Below are 20,525 nucleotides of genomic sequence, written 5' to 3'. Positions count from 1 at the left end.
CCACACAGCAATATTCAAGCAGATAGATCGGAGTATCAGAGACTCCATTCTAGCTCGCATCACCAGAAGGAACTTCAAAGATCTCTTGTCGCAGTGGTTTACTTTTGAACGAGGTTTCCTTCACCTTCTTCGTTTGGTTAATTTTAGGCTTTTTTCCACTTTTTTTTGGGGCCTTCTTTAACATCTACCTCCGCCGAGCATCTGTATTAAAACCGTTACAGTTTTTGGTAAATAAAATTCACATTTTATCAAAAAAAAAGAAATATTATTTATACAGACTTCAATAAATTGAAGGCATTGGTGACGGTAAGCCTAGGAATAACCACATATTTGGACTACATATGTTTTCCTGTGGCAGGGTAATAAACACACTAATTAAACAAATAATATAAGATTAAACAGTTGACGAATGCTCATGTGATGTGAGGCCACCAGATAGGAGAAGTCTTCTTCCATGAAGCTTCAAAGATAGTATCTCCCTTCAGGCCTTCGCATTATACAATCTCTATTTCACGCCGTACAATTAGGCTCTTTCTTATATATATATAGTTTCATTTATTGCATTTGGACATTTTAATAGTACTCCTATTAAATAACCAAGGTACATGTAGACTCTTATCTACTGTTGGTTCAGTTAATAAAAAGGAAGTATACTTCATGTGAAAAAAAATCATTTTGATAACGATTCATTAAATTTTATCAATTTTATACTTGTAATTTTACTTAACTATTGGCATAATAAAATTACTAATTTGAATTTTCATTGTATTCTAGTTGTAAGCATGTTTTTTATTGTCCCTAGTAAAACGGAGAAGCAGTGTTATCAACAACAAAGTCAGGAAATAATTAATTTATATTTCGTTAGTTACTTAGTAATAAATAACACATGCATGAATGGAGGAAAAAGTCTCCGAATTCAATAAACAGAATAAAAAATTGAACATGTTGAATTGTTGACGCTTTGGGTCCTCTCCAAGAAACTACACAAATGGCTATAAGTAAAGGGTTTTCATGAGGCTGTGAAAGAAACAAACAGACAACAAAGGAAAAGAAAAACAAAATTCAAAGAGGAAGACAAAGATCTTCTTATATTTCTAAAAATGGAGGTTATTCTGAAATTACCTACTTCCGATTCTCTTCTTAAGGATAAAGTTCTTGGATCTGCTCAAATCCATGAAGCAACTAAGGTAACCAACTCATATGTGTAATAAAGTTCTACATGTATACGGAAGACACTCAGATTTGTATTTTGTTGTACGCTTTTCTGTAATTCTTGTATATATCTTGAGATAAATATTATATTCCATAATTACTTTGCTTATCGTAATTAATAAAAATAAAAACTCAAATACTTATTGTTCATTTAAAAATGGAAATTAGACGATTATATATTAGTTCTAAAGATCATTTCACACAAGATTGAATAATTCGGTAGTTAGGGTTAGTATGGAATCTACGGATCGCCATAATTTATATATGTAACAAATAAATTCTTGGAACAATTTATATTTATTTGGGAAATTAATCCGTTTTTATATTCGATGATCTTAGGTTGAGGAAGATCATCAAGAACTTGAATCTGCCAAGGCTGAGATGAGCGAGGTGAAGGAAGAGAACGAAAAGCTTAAAGGGATGCTCGAACGAATTGAAAGTGATTACAAAACTCTCAAGCTCAGATTCTTCGATATAATTCATCAAGAAGAACCTTCAAACAACCAAACACAAGATCAAAACATGATTGATCTTCCAAAGGCGACGACAGATTTGAGTTCTTTAGATCAAGAACGCGAGCTTGTGTCGCTTTCACTCGGAAGAAGAAGTTCTTCCCCGAGTGATAACTCCTCGAAAAAGGAAGAGAAAACAGACGCGACCAGCAAAAAAGTCAACGATGACGAAGAGTTGACCAAAGCTGGCTTGACCTTAGGGTTCAATAGCGGCAACGGACGTGACCCCAGTGTCGCGAATCCAGCCAATTCTAGTCTGGAAAATAACTTGGAGGACGCCCCAGGAGAAACATGGCCGCCGACTAAAGTTACCGGGAAGAGAAGCTCTCCTGCACCAGCCTCCGGTGGCGATGTTGATGGAGAGGGCGGCCAGCAAAATCCTGTAAAGAGAGCTAGAGTTTGCGTTAGAGCGAGATGTGACACACCAACGGTACGTCCTTTAACCTATATATATACATTTTAATGATCTATAACTAACTTTTATTGGATGCCTAAAAAAAACTAACTTATTATTGTAAATAATTTGATTATTTTTATATGTCACCACTGATTAGGAAATGTTTTATTATACTTTGTATAGATGAATGATGGTTGTCAATGGAGAAAATATGGTCAAAAGATTGCGAAAGGAAATCCTTGTCCACGAGCATACTATCGCTGCACGGTTGCACCTGGATGTCCCGTTAGAAAACAGGTATATATCTTTTTTTTTTGTACATATCTACAGAATAATCAAATTCATCTATCGTTTAATCTTGATTTTCTAATTTTGAAAGAATAATTAATAATGAATTTGTATAAATCTGTTTGGTCCTGTTTTAGTTTTAGTTTCATATTTCTTATAAAATCTATTTTAAATTGTGAACATTCCTAGACAAACCAAAGCAATTGGGCATGTGCATATACTAAAACAGATCATCTGAGTATACTAACTATTTGTTTAATGTTTTAGGTCCAAAGATGTGCAGAAGACATGTCCATACTAATCACAACCTACGAAGGAACGCACAGTCATCCTCTTCCTCTCTCAGCTACCACCATGGCCTCTACTACTTCAGCCGCCGCCTCTATGCTCCTCTCCGGCTCCTCCTTATCATCAGCCGCAGAAATGATCGGAAACAACCTCTACGACAATTCAAGATTCATCAATAACAACAGCAACAAATCCTTCTATTCGCCCACTCTTCATTCTCCATTACATCCCACCGTCACTCTAGACCTCACCACACCACAACATTCTTCTTCTTCATTGTCTTCTTTAAATTTCAACAAATTTCCTAACTCTTTCCAGAGATTCCCATCCACAAGCTTAAATTTCTCTTCTAATTCATCATCATCAAATTCGTCTCTTCTCAACCAACCTGCGACTTGGGGTAATGGATATTCTTCTTATACTCCATACCCTTATAACAACGTCCAGTTTGGTACGTCCAACCAAGTAAAAACAGTTCAAAATAACCAGTCCTTAACCGAAACCCTAACGAAAGCCCTTACTTCTGACCCAAGTTTCCACTCGGTGATCGCAGCTGCGATCTCATCAATGGTAGGATCCAACGGGGAACAACAGATGGTCGGTCCACGGCATCCTACTAGCGACAGTGTTCAAAGAACAGCCGCAACGGAAAATAATAAAGGACGTGGAGGCTATTTTAGTAGCTTATTGATGTCTAACATAATAGCAAATAATCAAACGGGTGCGTCATTGGATCAACCATCGTCGCAACTTACTTCGCTATCTATGTTCAACAACTCGTCCTCTTCGTCTTCTACGACTAGTTTCGTGAACAAGGAAGAGAAAAGCTAGGAATTGTATCAAAAGAACCTCCATCGTTTATTTTTTTGGGATGAATTTTTTCATTAGGTGTTATAGTATTGTATCATGTTCGTCGTTTAAGTGTTTTCATCTTTTTTTTTTTGTGATTACATTAGGTGTTATAGTATTGTCTCCTCCGCTTCGACGTTTCTGATTAGGGAATCTCAACCTTACTAGGCCTAAAATAATGGGCCAAATATCTTTGACATAAAAAAAGAAAACGTCCAACTGATTACGTGGTGCAACAAACAAATGGTGTGTACTGTGTAGTGCTTATCTTCTAAAGTTTGGTGATTCACGTAGCTTTAGCTGTAAAGATATACGTGATGTTATTTGTGATTACAAACGAAAATCTAGAACACACAATCCGGTTTTATCTCCTAACTTCTTTGACGAATCATTCGTTAAAATTTCCTATTTATAATTTCTAATAACAATCAACCTATAAATACTCACCAAAAAAATCCATCTTACTCATTACTTTCAATTCTTGTTTTTTCTTTCACCATGGCGAGAGTTTCTCTTTTGTTATGTTTGGTTATATTGGTTACATTAGGAGTTGTGGTAACTTCATTTGCCAACAACGTTGAAGTGCAATCGGAACAAGTGGAGAGCAGCAAGAAAGTTACTAAAGCTCATCATATTAGTAAAGACAAAGAGAAAGGAGGAAAAAAGGTAAATGGTGATCACAATGCCCGTTCTGATGGCAAAGAGAATAAAAAGGACGAAAAGAAGAAGCATGATGTGCATAAGAAGGAAGGTGAGCATAAAAAGAACGAGCAGGATGTGCATATAAAGGGTGTTCAACATGAAAAGAAAGACGATGATGATGATGTGAAGAAGCATGGGGATAAGAAGAAGAGTGTTAAGCATCATGAAAATGATAATGATAGTGATGATGATGAAAAGAAGCACAAAGATAAAAAGAATGGTGAACATGATGAAACTGATACTGACGATGATAAAGATGATGATGATGATGAAGTTGATGGAGATGATAATGAAAAAGAAAACATTGGGTTATATGAGCTCAAAAAGGAAAATCTAACCGTCAAGTTCACAAATTGGGGTGCTTCAATCATGTCTCTCCATTTCCCGGATAAAAATGGTTAGTGAACTAATCATTTTGAGTGTTGGCAATCAAATAAAAACTCATATTATATACATTTTAACTAGATTTTATTATGATGACTTTAACAAATTTTCAGGAAAAAGTGGCGATATTGTTCTTGGTTATGATAGCGTCGAAAGCTATGAGGTGCGTAGAAACTTTAGTTTCCCTTTATGTTTTTCTGTTTGATTTTAATTACTACTATTACAACAATTTTATTTTGTTTTTACTATGCTAAGTTAATATACTAACTTTGTTTGCAAAGCAGACAGATAAGGTCTATTTTGGAGCAACCGTGGGCCGAGTAGCGAATAGAATAGGAAAGGCCCATTTCAAATTGAACGGAAAGGAGTACAAGACTGTTGCCAACGATGGCAAAAACACACTTCATGGTAATTAGATACGAGTACTATAAGTTCTATAACATATTAGAAATCAGTTAATTATGATTATTTGAATATAATTTATGTATAATTTAGGTGGGAAGAAAGGGTTTGGCGATGTTGTGTGGGCAGTTACAAAGCACAAGTATGATGGCAAGAAACCTCACATTGTATTCACTTACACAAGTCCTGATGGTGATCAAGGTCCCCTTTCTTTTCAATTGTTTTATTAATTTTTACCCGATTTTAAAAATATATATATATCTAATCTGTAAGGAAAATTTTATGATTACTAGTTTATTTATTTCTTTATGTAACAATAGGGTTTCCCGGAGAACTCATTGTCACGGTGACATATAAACTTGTCAAAGACAATAAATTAAGTGTAGTAATGGAGGCAAAGGCTAAAGATAAAGCAACTCCGGTGAACTTAGCTCATCACACTTATTGGAATCTTGGTGGTCATAACTCCGGAGATATTTTGTCCGAGGAAATACAGATCCTAGGTTCAAGTTACACTCCTGTCGACGGCGAACTCATTCCTACCGGAAAAATATCGCCGGTGAAACGAACACCGTATGATTTTCTTCAACCCCGTCCTATTAAAGATAATATGAAGGATCTTAAAACAGGGTGAGTACATATACTTTTCTCAAGTTAAAAAAAATAAAATTCTCTAAGTTATCTGATGGTTGTTAAGCTAGATGGGCTTCCAACCTAAAACCAATTGGTGCTAAGTGGAGTAGTCCATCCATCTTATATATTGCTAAGGATCCATTCCAATATCCGATGTGGGACATTTATCCCTAATACGCCCCCTCGAGATGATGGCTCTTTGAGCGTCAATCTCGGAATGCTCGGGCAAAGATCGATGGGCCAACTTTAGACCAGATCGATGTGGATCGGGTTGGACTACGTGGATCGGGCTCTGATACCATGTTAGATGAACTTTCAACCTAAAACCAATTGGTACTAAGTGGAGTGACCCATCTATCTTATATATTGATTAGGATCCCTTCCAATATCCGATGTGGGACATTTATCCCTAATACGCCCCCTCGAGATGATGGCTCTTTGAGCGTCAATCTCGGAATGCTCGGGCAAAGATCGATGGACCAACTTTGGACCAGATCGATGTGGATCGGGTTGGACTACGTGGATCGAGCTCTGATACCATGTTACATGAACTTTCAACCTAAAACCAATTGGTACTAAGTGGAGTGACCCATCTATCTTATATATTGATTAGGATCCCTTCCAATATCCGATGTGGGACATTTATCCCTAATACGCCCCCTCGAGATGATGGCTCTTTGAGCGTCAATCTCGGAATGCTCGGGCAAAGATCGATGGGCCGACTTTGGGCTGGATCGATAATGGATCGGATTGGACTGTGTGGATCGGGCTCTGATACCATGTTAAGCTAGATGAACTTTCAACCTAAAACCAATTGGTACTAAGTGGAGTGACCCATCTATCTTATATATTGATTAGGATCCCTTCCAATATCCACATTTATCCCTAATAATGGTAACATCTTTGTAATTATTGATTTTTTTCTTTGTAGATATGATATTAATTATTGCTTAGATGGTAAGGCGGATAAGATGAGGAAAATAGTGGAACTCGTTGATAAGAAATCGGGAAGAAAAATGGAGTTATCCGCGAACCAACCCGGTTTGCAGTTCTATACCGGAGGAATGTTAAAGGACATCAAGGGGAAGAATGGAACGGTATACCAAGCTTTCGCGGGATTATGTTTAGAAACACAAAGTTATCCAGACTCCGTCAATAATCCGAAGTTTCCTTCACAGATTGTTGAACCAGGGAAAAACTACAAACACAATATGCTCTTCAAGTTTTCGATTGTTTCATAGAGTACCTTTGTAACTAACCAATAATCACGAAGAAGAAACTAGATTGGAAGTTAATAACAGCTCTCGATCTTTCAAATCTCATCAAACTATGACGAATGTGCATAATTCATCTGTTTGTAGTTTATGCACAAATTTGAAACACTTTATTCTTGTTTTAGTATGCAATTCTGATGGTATATTTCATATGTCATAGACTCATAGGTAAAATGTGGACCGCAATTTGATATTATTATGTTCAAAATAAATATATTTTCTTCCCGTAACCGTATAAGATCATAGAGGAAAACCCATGAAGACCTCGAAGGATTTAATAGTTTTTTTGTTTGTTAAAGGGTTTGGATTTAATAGTTGTAGCCACATTACCCATTTTTCTTTTCAAGGTTAATTCATTTATTTCAAATTATATGCTGAATGAGGATGTCAGAAGTGTGCATAAGATTTTGTCATAAAATGGTGTTGAGAAAGAAATATCAATATTCGAATGTGATCTTATACTTCAACTTTCAAGATCATATTAAAGTGCATTTAAATGCGATTATGGCGGGTCAATCTATTCATAAATAATGACGGTATTCACTAAATCAAATGATAGAAAACAGAGAATTTAGGAGTTGACCTATCCCTAATCCATCAACATAAACATGTGCACTTCACCAAAATTCTTATACTACCATATAAAACATATGATGACTCCATGGTCTCACATGCCATCATCTAGCTATATATTCCATTAATTACGTATGTAAGTACGTACGCAACGCATATAGTAAGTACGCATATCGAAAAAAAAAAGTACGTACGCATATCGAACAGTATCTGAATATATTAGTGTAGTTGGCATATGAGTTTAGGATCTGAAAATAAATTTATAATTTTTCAGTAACTTTGGTTTCGCACAAAACAGTGCGTTTCAGAGTTTTTGGTGAAAGGTTTCGCTCCAATGTTTATCATACTATTTATTTGAGTATTGCTACATCATACGAACACTGCATGAATTTATAACATATATGTATATTGTATTGTTTTAGATGATTCACTTAAACTAAAACTTTCACGATCTCAAGTCTGAGTAGTTTCTGTTGAAGTGAAGTAGTGGTGGCAGTGAGGTCACATGGAGAGCCCACGAAGAAAGAAATATTTGGTACTCAATTTGTTTTCTTGTGTGATACTGATAAACAAGTATATGTACATTTTATTGTATAATATAAACTTATAAATACTTCAAATCCAAAAGCATCCAAAGATCCGAAAAGCTAGCTAGATGACTGAACGATTCTTCTAAACACTGTTTCGAATCTGTTCTCTTTTTGGATTTTTCTTCTTCGTCTTTGGAATGTGTGCTTCCAATAATCTTCCTCATCTACCAGCTACCACTATAATTATTATCTACAATATCGTTAATGCTAACTTCCATTTTACAGGTTCCTTTTTGGTCTTGTAATAACCGGTAGAGATTCATAAACTTTACTAAATTATTTTTAGTTCAATTTTTTACTAAAACAATTAATAAACTTAGTATCTATAAAGTTATGTTTGTTAGAAATGTTTAATTGTAACCAATAGATAATCCGTGTTCCAAAAAAAAAAAAAACCAATAGATAATCCTTCGATAACCTACGAAAATTATAAAATACTGTATCTTGATTTGTAGCCGTAATATAGGATTATTTACAGTAAAATTAGCAAAAAAAAACGTGCCTGATTCATGGTGCATGGATGTAAAGCAATGTTCCAATGTTTTTTTTTCACTTATAGTTGATACAAAAATTTAAAAGGCAATAATTTCAGTTTCAGCTCGCCTTTTATTAAAACAAAAAGGTTAAATCAAGTTACGAAAGTACAAAGGTACTAAACTGTGATTGAATAAAATGTAAATTGTACTTTGGGTGTATTGAATATTGAGTCTATCTACCCGACTGACTACGTGAAAACACATTACATAATGTTTGAACTTTAAATGTTAGGTTTACGTCTAGTTCATAAAAATTATATATAGTGACATAATAATTCATTATGAGTTTGTTCTTTCAAGTTTGCAATTTAGAAACACTGTAAGAAAGGGTAGAGCACAGAAAATAATATTGTAACTACAAAAATATTAATTAAGCACATCATGTACTTAATGATAGACAATTTACAGCGTTATTAAAATTAAAGGTATGATCTGATGAATGAAATTATTTGATATGTTTATGAATCCATATTGTCTCTTTGTAAGTCGTATTCGTTTTTGTAGTTTTCACCAGTTACCAAAGAAATCCTCGTTTGTTTTTTATTCATTTTATTTCTTAATATGTGCTAGTTTTGATAGATTATATTATGATTACATGGTAACTATCTACGGAAATATTTATAAGAGCCCAAGCCCAAGAAGAACAACCAAGCCTGTTAGACTAAGTGTTTAGGGTTTTAGCAAGTTAGATTTGGTATAAATATGTCTAGTATCATTATGGCAATGCAACTTTGGCTGCGTTTCAAGCAGCCTACTTCAAACTCTATTTATGATATCAAAAGGTTCATTTAGTTCTTGAAGACAAACATCAAGCTTGTTCCTTTCTTGTTCTTTACTTTTCAATAAAGCTCCTTTGAGCTAATCCTAGTTTATGTTTCAATAAAGTCTTTCAGACACAAATCTATCTTGTTCTACAAATCTCTTCATGGTATCAGAGCTGCAGTCGATTCATGGGTTTATCTCTTGATTCTTCTCCAGCTTCAGCTCAAGCTTGTAAAGCTCCAAACTTTAAAAAAAAAAAAAAAAAAAAAACCTGCGACCACGACTAAGCCTTTCAACACTGTCTTCACCAAGCCCTGCTAAAGACCTGCTGCAGCTGTGACTCTGTCATTGAGAAACAGAACCAGTCAAGCGCTTGCCCATATGAAGAGGGAGAAGTTCGAGACAGAGACCACGGTGGTTCATGGGGTTTATCGGGCTTTTTCTAGTTGAAGTTTCAGACAGGTCTCAAACTGGTCAGAGAAGAATGAAGACTTATTCAGCTTCCTCACCACTTCTACACGGTATTATCTCTGTTTCTTTAATTGAGACAGAACAGTGGATGAGAAAATTATATGTCGTGTACTGGTTTAGATTCTGGTTAAGATGGGTTTTAGAACACACAAGTTGATTGAGAAAGGCTTGTTTGGGTTTGTTACGTGTGGTCTTGGATGCAAGTCTCTGGCTTTAATGCTAATGCACGCAAGCTGCTCGGTAAAATGCCAACGACACTGTCAGATTGTTTAGAGGCAGAGTTTTTTAGCAGTATACTGATGGGAAGCAGAGATTGAGTATAGTTTTATTTGGTAGGTGTGGAAAGAGAGTTCTTCATGAGACACATTAGAAGAATGAAATGGGTAAAGGAAACCTAGATTCATAGTGAGACAAATATGCCATAGTTATACCTCTGAGTGAGATCAACTAAGCTCTCCAAGTTCAAGAGAAACCTCTGAGTGAAGCCATGTAATACTCTCCAAGTATAGGCCTGAATAGATCTCACACTTAGTTTGTTTTCCAGAAGAACAAGAGCCCTTTGCCTACATCAAAAGCATCCTACTGGTCATTTCAAGTCATCTTCATCTGTGCTTTCAAACTTTGCGTTGCTGCTCCGTTGCTGCTCCATCCACGCTAAGTTTGCAGGGGAGTATAAGAGCCCAAGCCCAAGAAGAACAACCAAGCCTGTTAGACTAAGTGTTTAGGGTTTTAGCAAGTTAGATTTGGTATAAATATGTCTAGTATCATTATGGCAATGCAACTTTGGCTGCGTTTCAAGCAGCCTACTTCAAACTCTATTTATGATATCAAAAGGTTCATTTAGTTCTTGAAGACAAACATCAAGCTTGTTCCTTTCTTGTTCTTTACTTTTCAATAAAGCTCCTTTGAGCTAATCCTAGTTTATGTTTCAATAAAGTCTTTCAGACACAAATCTATCTTGTTCTACAAATCTCTTCAATATTACTTTATATATCTGATAAAAGAATACACGAGCAGTAGCACACGCGCGATTACTTCAAAAAAAAAAATTAAAAGGTAGATGGAATCATGGAAATGCATGTATATGTATATATATATATATATATATATATATATATATATCATGGCTCATGTTGTGTCAATAACAGAGCTGGATTCCCACTCAAAGGCACATGGATCTGAAGTTTTTATTTTTGTATCAAATCTTCTTGTCAAACATGCATATGCAATTTATCATGTTTTAATTTTTATTTTTTAGCTATGTATTCCAACCTAGCAAAATATTTTTTTTTATTTCATGTATATGTTTGCTATACTTATAGAAAGAAATAAGAAGAAAATCATTTTCGTTTGACACATCCACTTCGACAAAAAAAAAATCTTAGCAAAATTAGAGGATAAAAAGATGTTATGCGATCGACAAAGCCTTTTTGTCAAACAAATTAACTTGAAGCTATTAGTAAAACATAATCGTCGCTATCCATCACAATAACATAGCAATGAACTTTAATCATTAGTGGAAGGCTGGAAGCCCTCTTAAAGGGTTCATTAATGCTTCTACATCAGGAGGTCTGGGTTTCGAATCTCAGCAAAGACGAATTAAGCAGATTTATAGAGAAAAACATACAAGAGATCTTCGGTATGGCGCAAGATGTACCGTCAGATATGGATCTCATAGGACGGCTCAGGATGATGCAGTCAGGTGTGAATCCTCATAAAGCAGATATAATTGTCGACTGTAGAATCGTCTTGTAATATTTCTCATAGAGCATAATTAACCATCGAGAAAAAAAAAACTTTAATCATTACTAACGAAAATCTCTAATTAATATATACACACATTACATATAGTAGTTGATAAAATATTTCGGAAGAAAGAAATTTTATTTATTCCAATTAAAGGAACAAGAAATTATCATTGTAAAATTGTGTTGAATATTCCCTATACCCCAATTTTCTACAAACCCAAAAGAAAGAGCAGAAAAAGGTAAAGAACCGACGTAATTTAAATTGAAACAGTACCAAGTTATTTTAACATACACAATTAAGAAAATCTATGAAATTTCTTTTGAAGATGATAATGATATCAAGATGAGTATGATGATGATGTTGATCAGGATTATGATGTTCCTCTTGGAGTACAATAGAATCAGTTGAAATGATGATGATGATTGTGATGTTGCTGCTGCTGGTCAGGCCATGTCCAATAACTACCCGACGTCGTTTCATCAATACTACTGAACATATTGCAGAATCCTTGATCTTGAACCATCTGATGATCAATATGGGCCGAGGTCGTGGTCGTAGTTGCGGATCGGATTGAAGAAGGGAAAAGATCTTTGATCATGTTCACATGATTTATATCTGAATTGTTATTATCATTTTCTGTGCTTTCATTGTTGCTCCATGACGCTTCTGCTATTTCTCTCTTGATCTTTGCTGATTCTTGACGGTCTTGTTTCTTCAATGCCACTAACTGTTTTGTGTAACAATATCATCACACGTAAACCAAAGTAAAAAAAATAACTTATCATAAATGTCAACTCTACAAGCACATGGGAATTCTATTGATTATAAATATATGTACACAAGAATCTTTATCAAATAATTAAATGTATAATTAAGAATAATTAATGTCTTTTGAACAAACATCTTTGCGTTGGATCAAGAGCCTGTCAGCAATCTAATTGAATTTTATTACTATATATATATAGGATGCAAACTACGTGTTAATCCATGAATATTTTCTTTTTGTAAAACCCAGTTTCAAAAGAAAACATTTTCTTTTTGTATACGCTTGATGAAGACAATAATTCATCACTAAAATTCGACAATTTTTTTTTTTGCTAGGAAAAATTCTACAAACTATCAACACACCTAACTATATTCATGATTAGTGTTGTTAAAAATATTCGTATTAGTTTAAATCGTTCGTTAGCTTTTAGATAAAACGTGATGAAATACTAGGAGAATTACTTCAGTTATAAGAAAATATTAGGAGAATTAGTTTGTTTATATTTTTAAAATATACCTCAGCGTGGAGTTTCTTGTTGTTGGCTAGAAGAGAATCATTGTCCGATTTCAAAACATCGAACTGTTTCTTCAGAGAATCGTAGTCTCTTTCGAGCTGCTTTGTCTTCCACCTAGCTCTCCTGTTCTGGAACCATATCGCAATCTGCCTAGGCTGCAACCCTAAAGCCTTAGCAAGCTGCATCTTCCTCTCTGGCTCTAGCTTGTTCCCTAGCTCGAAGCTCTTCTCTAATGCCATAACTTGCTCTAAACTGAGCCTCTTCTTCTTCTCTCCTAAAATCATATGGGACCCATCATCTGATAGATTGTCTTCCTCGCCCACCTGGTCCTGATCATGCATGTTCGTCGTGGTCGGACTTTTTTGAGTTAGATGATGGTGATCTGATACTCCCGTGAACGACATCGATCTGTTCATCATGTAGTTTCCTCCTCCTACACCAAACAAGGACAACAAAATTTACCAACCCTTTTCACACTATTATGTACGTGTGTGTGTGTAGAAAGAGAGAGGATGAACTTACCATAGAAGAGGTGTGGAGGGCAAGAAGGGAGAGAGGTAGGGGAAGGTAAGTGATGAGTATTGTCTTCATGGAGTTGCTGAAACATGAATCCATGCTGTGGAAAGGCCATCTCCAATCTCAGTCTTTCTTGATTATTAGCAATATTGTTCCTTTCCTCCTCATACATATACATATAAATGTGTGTATACACACACGCAAAACCGACCACTGATTAAGAATTGCGAGCTGATCAATCTTAGTAATTTAGGTCAGGAACACAAGATCTTGAAGTTTTCTTATGAGAGAGAATTTAGCGAGAAGAATGAAGAGATCAGTTCATGAGAGGTTTGTATATAGGACCCACCTTTTATACCATTTAAGCTTTAGGGCATATGCTGATCTTTCTTTTGATTTAACTTGTATAGGACACTTGGGAAATTTAAATTTGAAATATTAAATACCACATGGATCTTTGACATATCGCACATACATGTGTATATATATTGTGTTATTCTTTTGCTGTTAACATACAGCTTAGCTTATACATATATACAACTACAGAACCATACTAATACATTGATTTAACATTTATCAATTGTATTAATTATTTTATCACCTAATTACTACGCTGATAATCACTGTTAGATCTTGAGTTTCGTCTAAATATTACTCTCTTCATTCCCGAAAATAAAATTTTTTAGAATTTATTCTTGTTTCACAAAAATAGATTTTTTATATTTTTAAAGTATTTTGTATATTTTTAAAAAATATTAATTGTGAATATTTGAATTGATTAATTTTTATTGGTAAATAGTTATTGAAAAGTGTATTGAAAAATAAATTATAAATTAAATTGTAAACATTTATTATATTCTTAATAATCGTGAAATTTTAGAAAATTTTACATTTGGGAACGGAATGAGTAGTTTGAAGAATCTAACTAAATAAATTGAAATCATGAAAATAATCAATGTACGTTGGAACCTTAAGAAATTTATGACACACATTAGTTTCAATCCTTGAATATAGGCGTAGCATTAGAAAGATTGTCATCCACTAGTATTGTTAGATTGTACATCAGGCATGGATTTTAATTTTTCAGGTGTAATCAATATTTATAAATTATACTCTACTCCCCAAATATCCAACTTTATTTTTTTGGAGAATATCTAACTGTAGTAGTCTGTTTTATAATGTTTGCTAGTGCGTAGATCACCGGTTGTATATTCTTGAATTTTTCAAATTTATTATTAGTTTTTACGTACTATTGCTTACATATATTAATTTTCTTAATATGACTGAATTTTTTTACAACCGGCACACTCATTGGTTTCTGAAGAACATTCCACAGTACAGCTTAAACACACATGTGTTCTTCATCTCGCCAGGTACATGCTTTCACACGACGCACCGACCAACGTATTTCCTAACATAACCAAACGTATAGTCTTTATTTTAGATTCAAGGTAATAAATATAACTAATTAAATTATCGAAAAATAAATACATACAGCATTTCAAATATGCGAGTTATAAAATGTGAAAACTAAACTATGTTTATAAAATTTGGATCAAAATAAGTATATTACTTTTTAGAAATCTCTTTGTATAATACTTTTTTAGTCGTTACTTAAACGCTCTTTAAAAGTCTCATTCTAACTCATAAAAATATGAGCTTTTAAGAGCATCCCTAAAAGATACTCTATTACTTCAAATATGAAGTTTTTTGCTCTCCGAAAAGAAGAGTTAAAACTTCAAATTTGAAATTTTGAGAAGTGAAACTCTATATTTGAAGTTTCATTTCTCAAAAATTCAAATTTGAAGTTTCATATTTTTATTTGTATTTTGGTCCTTACAATTATACATCACGTTTATTATTTTTAAATATTTTCTCGCTTATCGTATTGATCCTAAAAAATTTCATATCTCATAAAAGTTTCAATTCTTTTTTATAAATTTAAGTTTTACACATAAAATTAAATAATATTTTAAAATAAAATTTAAAATATTTTAAAACTAGATTTAGACAACACCAATACAAAAAAAACTTCACAACAATGAATCTTTTCAAAAATTACATGAAAACATAACTAATACACATTTTAAATATTACAACACTAGTAGTCATGTAAATTTGATCCAGAACCTCCATAATCTCCAAAACATTGTCTAAACAAATTTTGTGTAACCGAAGATGGTTGTTGTTTTGATGTCTATTTCGTACGATTCCTTTTTATTAGATCGAATATATTCACTGAGTTGTGATATCATTGATAGAAGTTAAGTCTTTTAGCAATATTTATTTTCCTCTTTTACTTTCTTGTTCAGATCTAATATATTTACAAGTTTAAGATCACCTAATTTCAATAATTTTTAGTTTGTGATCTACAAATTAAGAAAAATATTGAGAGTCATTTTTTACTTAGAAATATACTAATTGATCATATATGCATTACGAAAATAGTTTTATGGAATAATATGGTATTTTCATGAAGTTTAATATTAATTATGTTATTTATATTTAAAATTTGTATTTTAATAAAACATTTTATTAGTTAATACTGCTGTAATATTTTTATATATGTGCTTAGTTATTTATAAACTTTAATGAATTTAAATTTAATTATGATAAATATAAGGACCATAAGATAAAATACAAATAGTTTTGAAGTTTTGCTTTTGGAAAAAAAAAACACTTTTGAACTTTAAATATAAAGTTTTGAAAATTTCATAATTAAGTGTTTTTTTTGGAGATGTTCTAAGCCGGATTTGGCTAAGAAAGAAACACAAGTTTTATGTTCAAATACAACTGAGTCTGCTATAAATGGATTTAGGTTAAGAATTAATTATTCAACTGATTTTGATTTACACAAGACCACTGATATATCATATATATATATATATATATATATATGTATACATATTGTTTTAGTTTTTAGATAAGATGTCAAACTTTTCAATTTGGATCAGACTAATTTGGATTACATAAGAAAAGCTACCAAAATAGATCAGATAGTATACATATATTTTCTGTAAATATACTGTAAGAATATTTATGCGTTATTATAAATGTTGATTGGCAAAATGATGATGTAGATGCTCTTTCTTTCACTCTACTATATTTTGTTGGCAAGAGTTTTTTTTTTTGTGAGTATCCAAGGTAGATGTGAAATTCTGAAAGATAGAGAGACCCACCACTAGTGTTTCCCAATTGTCATATCTGTGTGGTGGCTTTCGCAGTATCAAACAATTAAACTAATATTATTCCTTTATTTGTTAGTATATGGTACATTATATTATATTATAGTATTTTAAATATAAATTTAAGAATGGGTCCTACAACATAGTGCTACAGACCTGTCCTACAACAAGGTCTTTCACATGCTTGTATTGGGAAGATTTGAAAAGAGTATTAACACCTATCTATCTCTATCTATCCTCTTTGGCAATATGCTTTTCTTGCAGAAATTATTGAATGTTTTTGAGTTATCATATAAACAAAATATAAATATATGACCTGAAGCTCCTCCAACTAGCTCCACTGCTCCCATGTGCTCTGCTTCCTTTCCTTCGCTCTGCCTCTTTCTTGGGATACTTCACGTCTCCACTCTTTAACTTTTAAAATATTTAATATTTAACGGGTTTATTTACTTGGTTATATTATATGAAACGGGTTTTTGTTTCATCCTCTTTTCTTGTTTTATTTATTGACCCAGTCATGTAAGAATATATTTATTATCTCTTATTAACGTAGTGCTATAAATCGTGTTTCTTATCTTAATTGACAGAAAACAAATTGATTGGGATACTATATAAAGCATTCATGATGTTTGTTTAATTTATATTCTCAACTTCCACTTTGTAAGAAAAAAAAAAGTAAACTCCTTAATCCGAGTTCAAATTCGTAGTTGCCTGTGGAAGCAGTGGGGGTCTCGACGGACGAACAAACAATTAATATTGCTTTAAAGTTTATTAAACGATGCTAACACAATTTTGGCCAGTGGGCTTTGATCGTTTGTGTATCTCCTACTAGTATTTCGCTACTTGGTGGCTTTAGCTGCGAGACCGAGACCCATAAAAGTTGTTGAGTGCTCACCGCGTCGGTACGGCCTTTTTTTATTTCCTTATTTGCATTTGAAATTACGCGAGTGAATGGGCCTAATTATTTGGACCCTTATGCGACCCCATAAATCATTAATAATTTACGACTTCTGTTTTGTAGCCCAGCACAATGTATATAACACATCCTTGTTTTTAAAATTATCATCGTTAAATTTGTTTATAAGCAATTCTAATCGAAATTTTGATTTTTTGTTAATGTCAACATTTATTTTATTAAACAAGTGAACTAGTAAAATTTACGCATAGAATAAAGAAAAAAAATAGACAGTTTTTTTAAACAAATTTTGTTTACTCGTCATTCATATATAATTTTTTTTTGAGCAACCATTCATATATATAATTAAGATGCATGTATCTGGTTAACATCTGACTAACATCAGTTTTAGAGGGGTTCTATTTGCTATCCAATCGATCGTGATTAATTTGTTTATTGGATATAATTACAAAAAACAAATTAGGTTTGAAAAGGTCAAATAACGCGGAAAATGTGGGAAAGGACGAAGAGGTACTACATCGAATGACCTTTTTGACAATACCGTTAAACAGTGATAACGACCTTAACAGTGATGTAAGTTCTGTTCATCTCCCCTTTCTCACCTTTTGAGTTTTAAATTTTCACTTATCATTTTTTGTTATTATTTATTTAAACTGAATCAAAGGAGAAAACACAAAAAAAAAAAAACGAGAAATTTAGATGTTTCCTTTGTCCAATGGTAAGAACAATTATGTCGGTAGTTACAATAAAAGTGTAGGGGCAGAGCAATATTCACTATTTTATGATCCATCAATTACGTATACATATGTTTTGAAAACTTAAAGCCAATGTTTTTTCAGGCGGATACCATAGTATAATTCAGTGTCTATATCTGAACATTCCGCCTTAGTATTCATATTATATAGTCGCCATTGTAAGTTAACTATGATAACTAGATCTTGATCCGCGAGTATTTTTTTTCAATTTTGTATATATAGATATTTTTTTTAGATCATTATATGTATATATTTTTAACGCTAATTATATACTTATATAATTGTTTTAAATACAATAATTTTATAATTTACATATTATAAATAATCAATTATTTAAAACCTTCACATGTAGTTATCACTTTTTATTATATATTTATCTTATTGTATATGCATTTAGTTATTAAAAAAATTAATATATGCATGAAAAAACATATTTAAAAATTATTTTATATTTAATTTATGTTTAATTATAACCCGCCCTTTAAAGATGAATTTATGTTTACCAATATTTTTACGCTTATTTATTTTAGATAATATATTATTGTATATACAAAGTCAAATAAATGTTAATGTTTAGGCATGTATTATATAGTTTGTTAATGTTAAACCGTTCTGTCATCGTATTATACCTTTAACATAAATTTTATATTTACCATATTTTAGTTCAATATAATAATAGTATTTAACATGATGATTATTATTATAAAGTAAATAAAAATAGGATAAATGTTTAAAATTTTCATTATATAAACGATAACTTAATATATATATATTAATGCATAATAATAGTTCATTGCTAATTATAAAATTAGTGAAAATGTTTACATAAAAGTTTTGAAAATTAAGATATTATTAAAATATGTTTCAACAGAGTAATTAGAATTTTTAAAATATAATATATAAATTATATTTAAAATGAAAAGATATCATGATTAAAGTAATCACAAATATTTTGTATTAGTTTTAATTAAACATATTAATTATACATGTATTATATATTTTGCTAATGTTAACCCGTCTTATTAACATATTATATTTTTATTTTTAGAGTCATATATTGATATTTTTTAGCTTAGGTTTTTGTTAGTTTGATTATATTTTTAAATATTGAAAATAGTGTATAATTAGGATATGCAGGAATCTATTTTAAATATTTTTACATATAAATCTTAACGAATATGTTAAAAAAAATTGAATACCCTGGCACTAATTGTTAATATTTTTACTCAAGTAATACGATTTATTTTTTTAAATATTTTGTTTTAATATGGTTAAAGTTTTTTGATTTTTTTTTTTTGAACGTCATTATTTTATTAGAAATGGTTAGCGTTTACATAATCTTCATGGAGAAGATTTGATACAATTGTTGGTACAAAAAAATGAAATTGGAAACTATTATATTCCAAATCACCATGTCTTGCCAACTTATCTGCAACTTGGTTAGCTTCACGTCCAACCCACTGATAAGAAATATCGTCAAATCGTCGCTCCCACCATTTGATCTCCCTTATCCAATTATATAATCCAAAGTGTCTCTGCTTGTTATTGAGTAAATTGACAGCTTTTTGACAATCGCCTTCTATGATAACTCTTCGATAGCCCCTACTCCAACAGAATTGCATTGACATTAAGATTGCTTGCAGTTCACTCTCCAATGGTGAACTAACCTTCATACCTTTAGCTTGTACTGATCCTTTATACGAACCTTTATCATCACGGATAACCCAACCTGCTTTACTTGTGGTATTCTCATCAATAAAAGAACCATCAACATTGCACTTGAACCAATCTCTTTGTGGTTTTTTCCATCTATGTCTTCGTCGAACTTGTGATGAAGTTGTATGTGAAATTGGGACCTCATGAGTATTTCCTGCATCTCGCCATTCCTGAGCATCCAACCGAGCAAAACGTAATGTAGAGATTCAGCTTTGACCTCTCTGTTGAAATATCAATATGTTTCTACTTTTCCAGAGACGCCATAAAATCCACAGAGGTAGATCTTGGAAATGGGTTAATCTTGATGATGTAGAAATTTGTAGACAAACAGCTATTTTCTCTTCCAGTGTTGATGTTGTACTATTGATGATCATATTTGATATACCAGAAGCCCTCCAGACACACTGAGCATAAGGACAGTTGAAAAATAGATGTAAGTCGGTTTCCTCTTCAATTCCACATCGTCTACATTGTGACTGTTGGGTAACATGTCTTCTTCTGAGATTCTCTCCAGTGGCTAAACTCCTTGATAAAA

General features: G+C 32.4%; 3 protein-coding genes across 3 annotated transcripts; 2 read left to right on the top strand and 1 right to left on the bottom strand.

The window, feature by feature from the left end:
* Positions 1-1,100: 1,100 nt before the first annotated feature.
* WRKY72 (probable WRKY transcription factor 72) lies at positions 1,101-3,528 on the top strand. The gene is made up of 4 exons (NM_001301920.1): positions 1,101-1,187; positions 1,552-2,154; positions 2,305-2,418; positions 2,677-3,528. The coding sequence occupies exons 1-4, from the start codon at positions 1,101-1,103 to the stop codon at positions 3,526-3,528; spliced, it is 1,656 nt and encodes a 551-aa protein (NP_001288849.1).
* Positions 3,529-3,801: 273 nt separating this feature from the next.
* LOC103846437 (aldose 1-epimerase) lies at positions 3,802-10,691 on the top strand. Its single transcript, XM_009123357.3, has 6 exons — positions 3,802-4,645; positions 4,746-4,795; positions 4,917-5,040; positions 5,128-5,235; positions 5,355-5,664; positions 6,599-10,691. The coding sequence occupies exons 1-6, from the start codon at positions 4,045-4,047 to the stop codon at positions 6,906-6,908; spliced, it is 1,503 nt and encodes a 500-aa protein (XP_009121605.1). The 5' UTR covers positions 3,802-4,044; the 3' UTR covers positions 6,909-10,691.
* LOC103846436 (homeobox-leucine zipper protein HAT7) lies at positions 9,614-19,087 on the bottom strand. The gene is made up of 3 exons (XM_009123356.3): positions 13,425-19,087; positions 12,905-13,335; positions 9,614-12,349 (listed from the first exon to the last, which is right to left on the bottom strand). The coding sequence occupies exons 1-3, from the start codon at positions 13,594-13,596 to the stop codon at positions 12,023-12,025; spliced, it is 930 nt and encodes a 309-aa protein (XP_009121604.1). The 5' UTR covers positions 13,597-19,087; the 3' UTR covers positions 9,614-12,022.
* Positions 19,088-20,525: the final 1,438 nt, after the last annotated feature.

This window comes from Brassica rapa, chromosome A10 (genome assembly GCF_000309985.2).
Source record: "Brassica rapa cultivar Chiifu-401-42 chromosome A10, CAAS_Brap_v3.01, whole genome shotgun sequence".
In the NCBI taxonomy this organism is placed as follows: Eukaryota; Viridiplantae; Streptophyta; class Magnoliopsida; order Brassicales; family Brassicaceae; genus Brassica; species Brassica rapa.
Note: the sequence above shows the minus strand (reverse complement) of the source record. Positions and strands in the feature narration are given on the sequence as shown.

Bases quoted from the DNA above. Each gene is read 5' to 3' on its own strand.
- WRKY72 (NM_001301920.1), top strand. From the start codon at position 1,101: ATGGAGGTTATTCTGAAATTACCTACTTCCGATTCTCTTCTTAAGGAT. The intron at 1,188-1,551 runs GTAACCAACTCA...CGATGATCTTAG, and splicing joins AAATCCATGAAGCAACTAAG to GTTGAGGAAGATCATCAAGA. The intron at 2,155-2,304 runs GTACGTCCTTTA...TACTTTGTATAG, and splicing joins CGAGATGTGACACACCAACG to ATGAATGATGGTTGTCAATG.
- LOC103846437 (XM_009123357.3), top strand. From the start codon at position 4,045: ATGGCGAGAGTTTCTCTTTTGTTATGTTTGGTTATATTGGTTACATTA. The intron at 5,236-5,354 runs GTCCCCTTTCTT...ATGTAACAATAG, and splicing joins AAGTCCTGATGGTGATCAAG to GGTTTCCCGGAGAACTCATT. The intron at 5,665-6,598 runs GTGAGTACATAT...TTTTCTTTGTAG, and splicing joins ATGAAGGATCTTAAAACAGG to ATATGATATTAATTATTGCT.
- LOC103846436 (XM_009123356.3), bottom strand. From the start codon at position 13,596: ATGTATATGTATGAGGAGGAAAGGAACAATATTGCTAATAATCAAGAA. The intron at 13,336-13,424 runs GTAAGTTCATCC...TGTTTGGTGTAG, and splicing joins CCCTCCACACCTCTTCTATG to GAGGAGGAAACTACATGATG. The intron at 12,350-12,904 runs GTATATTTTAAA...TACACAAAACAG, and splicing joins ACAAGAAACTCCACGCTGAG to TTAGTGGCATTGAAGAAACA.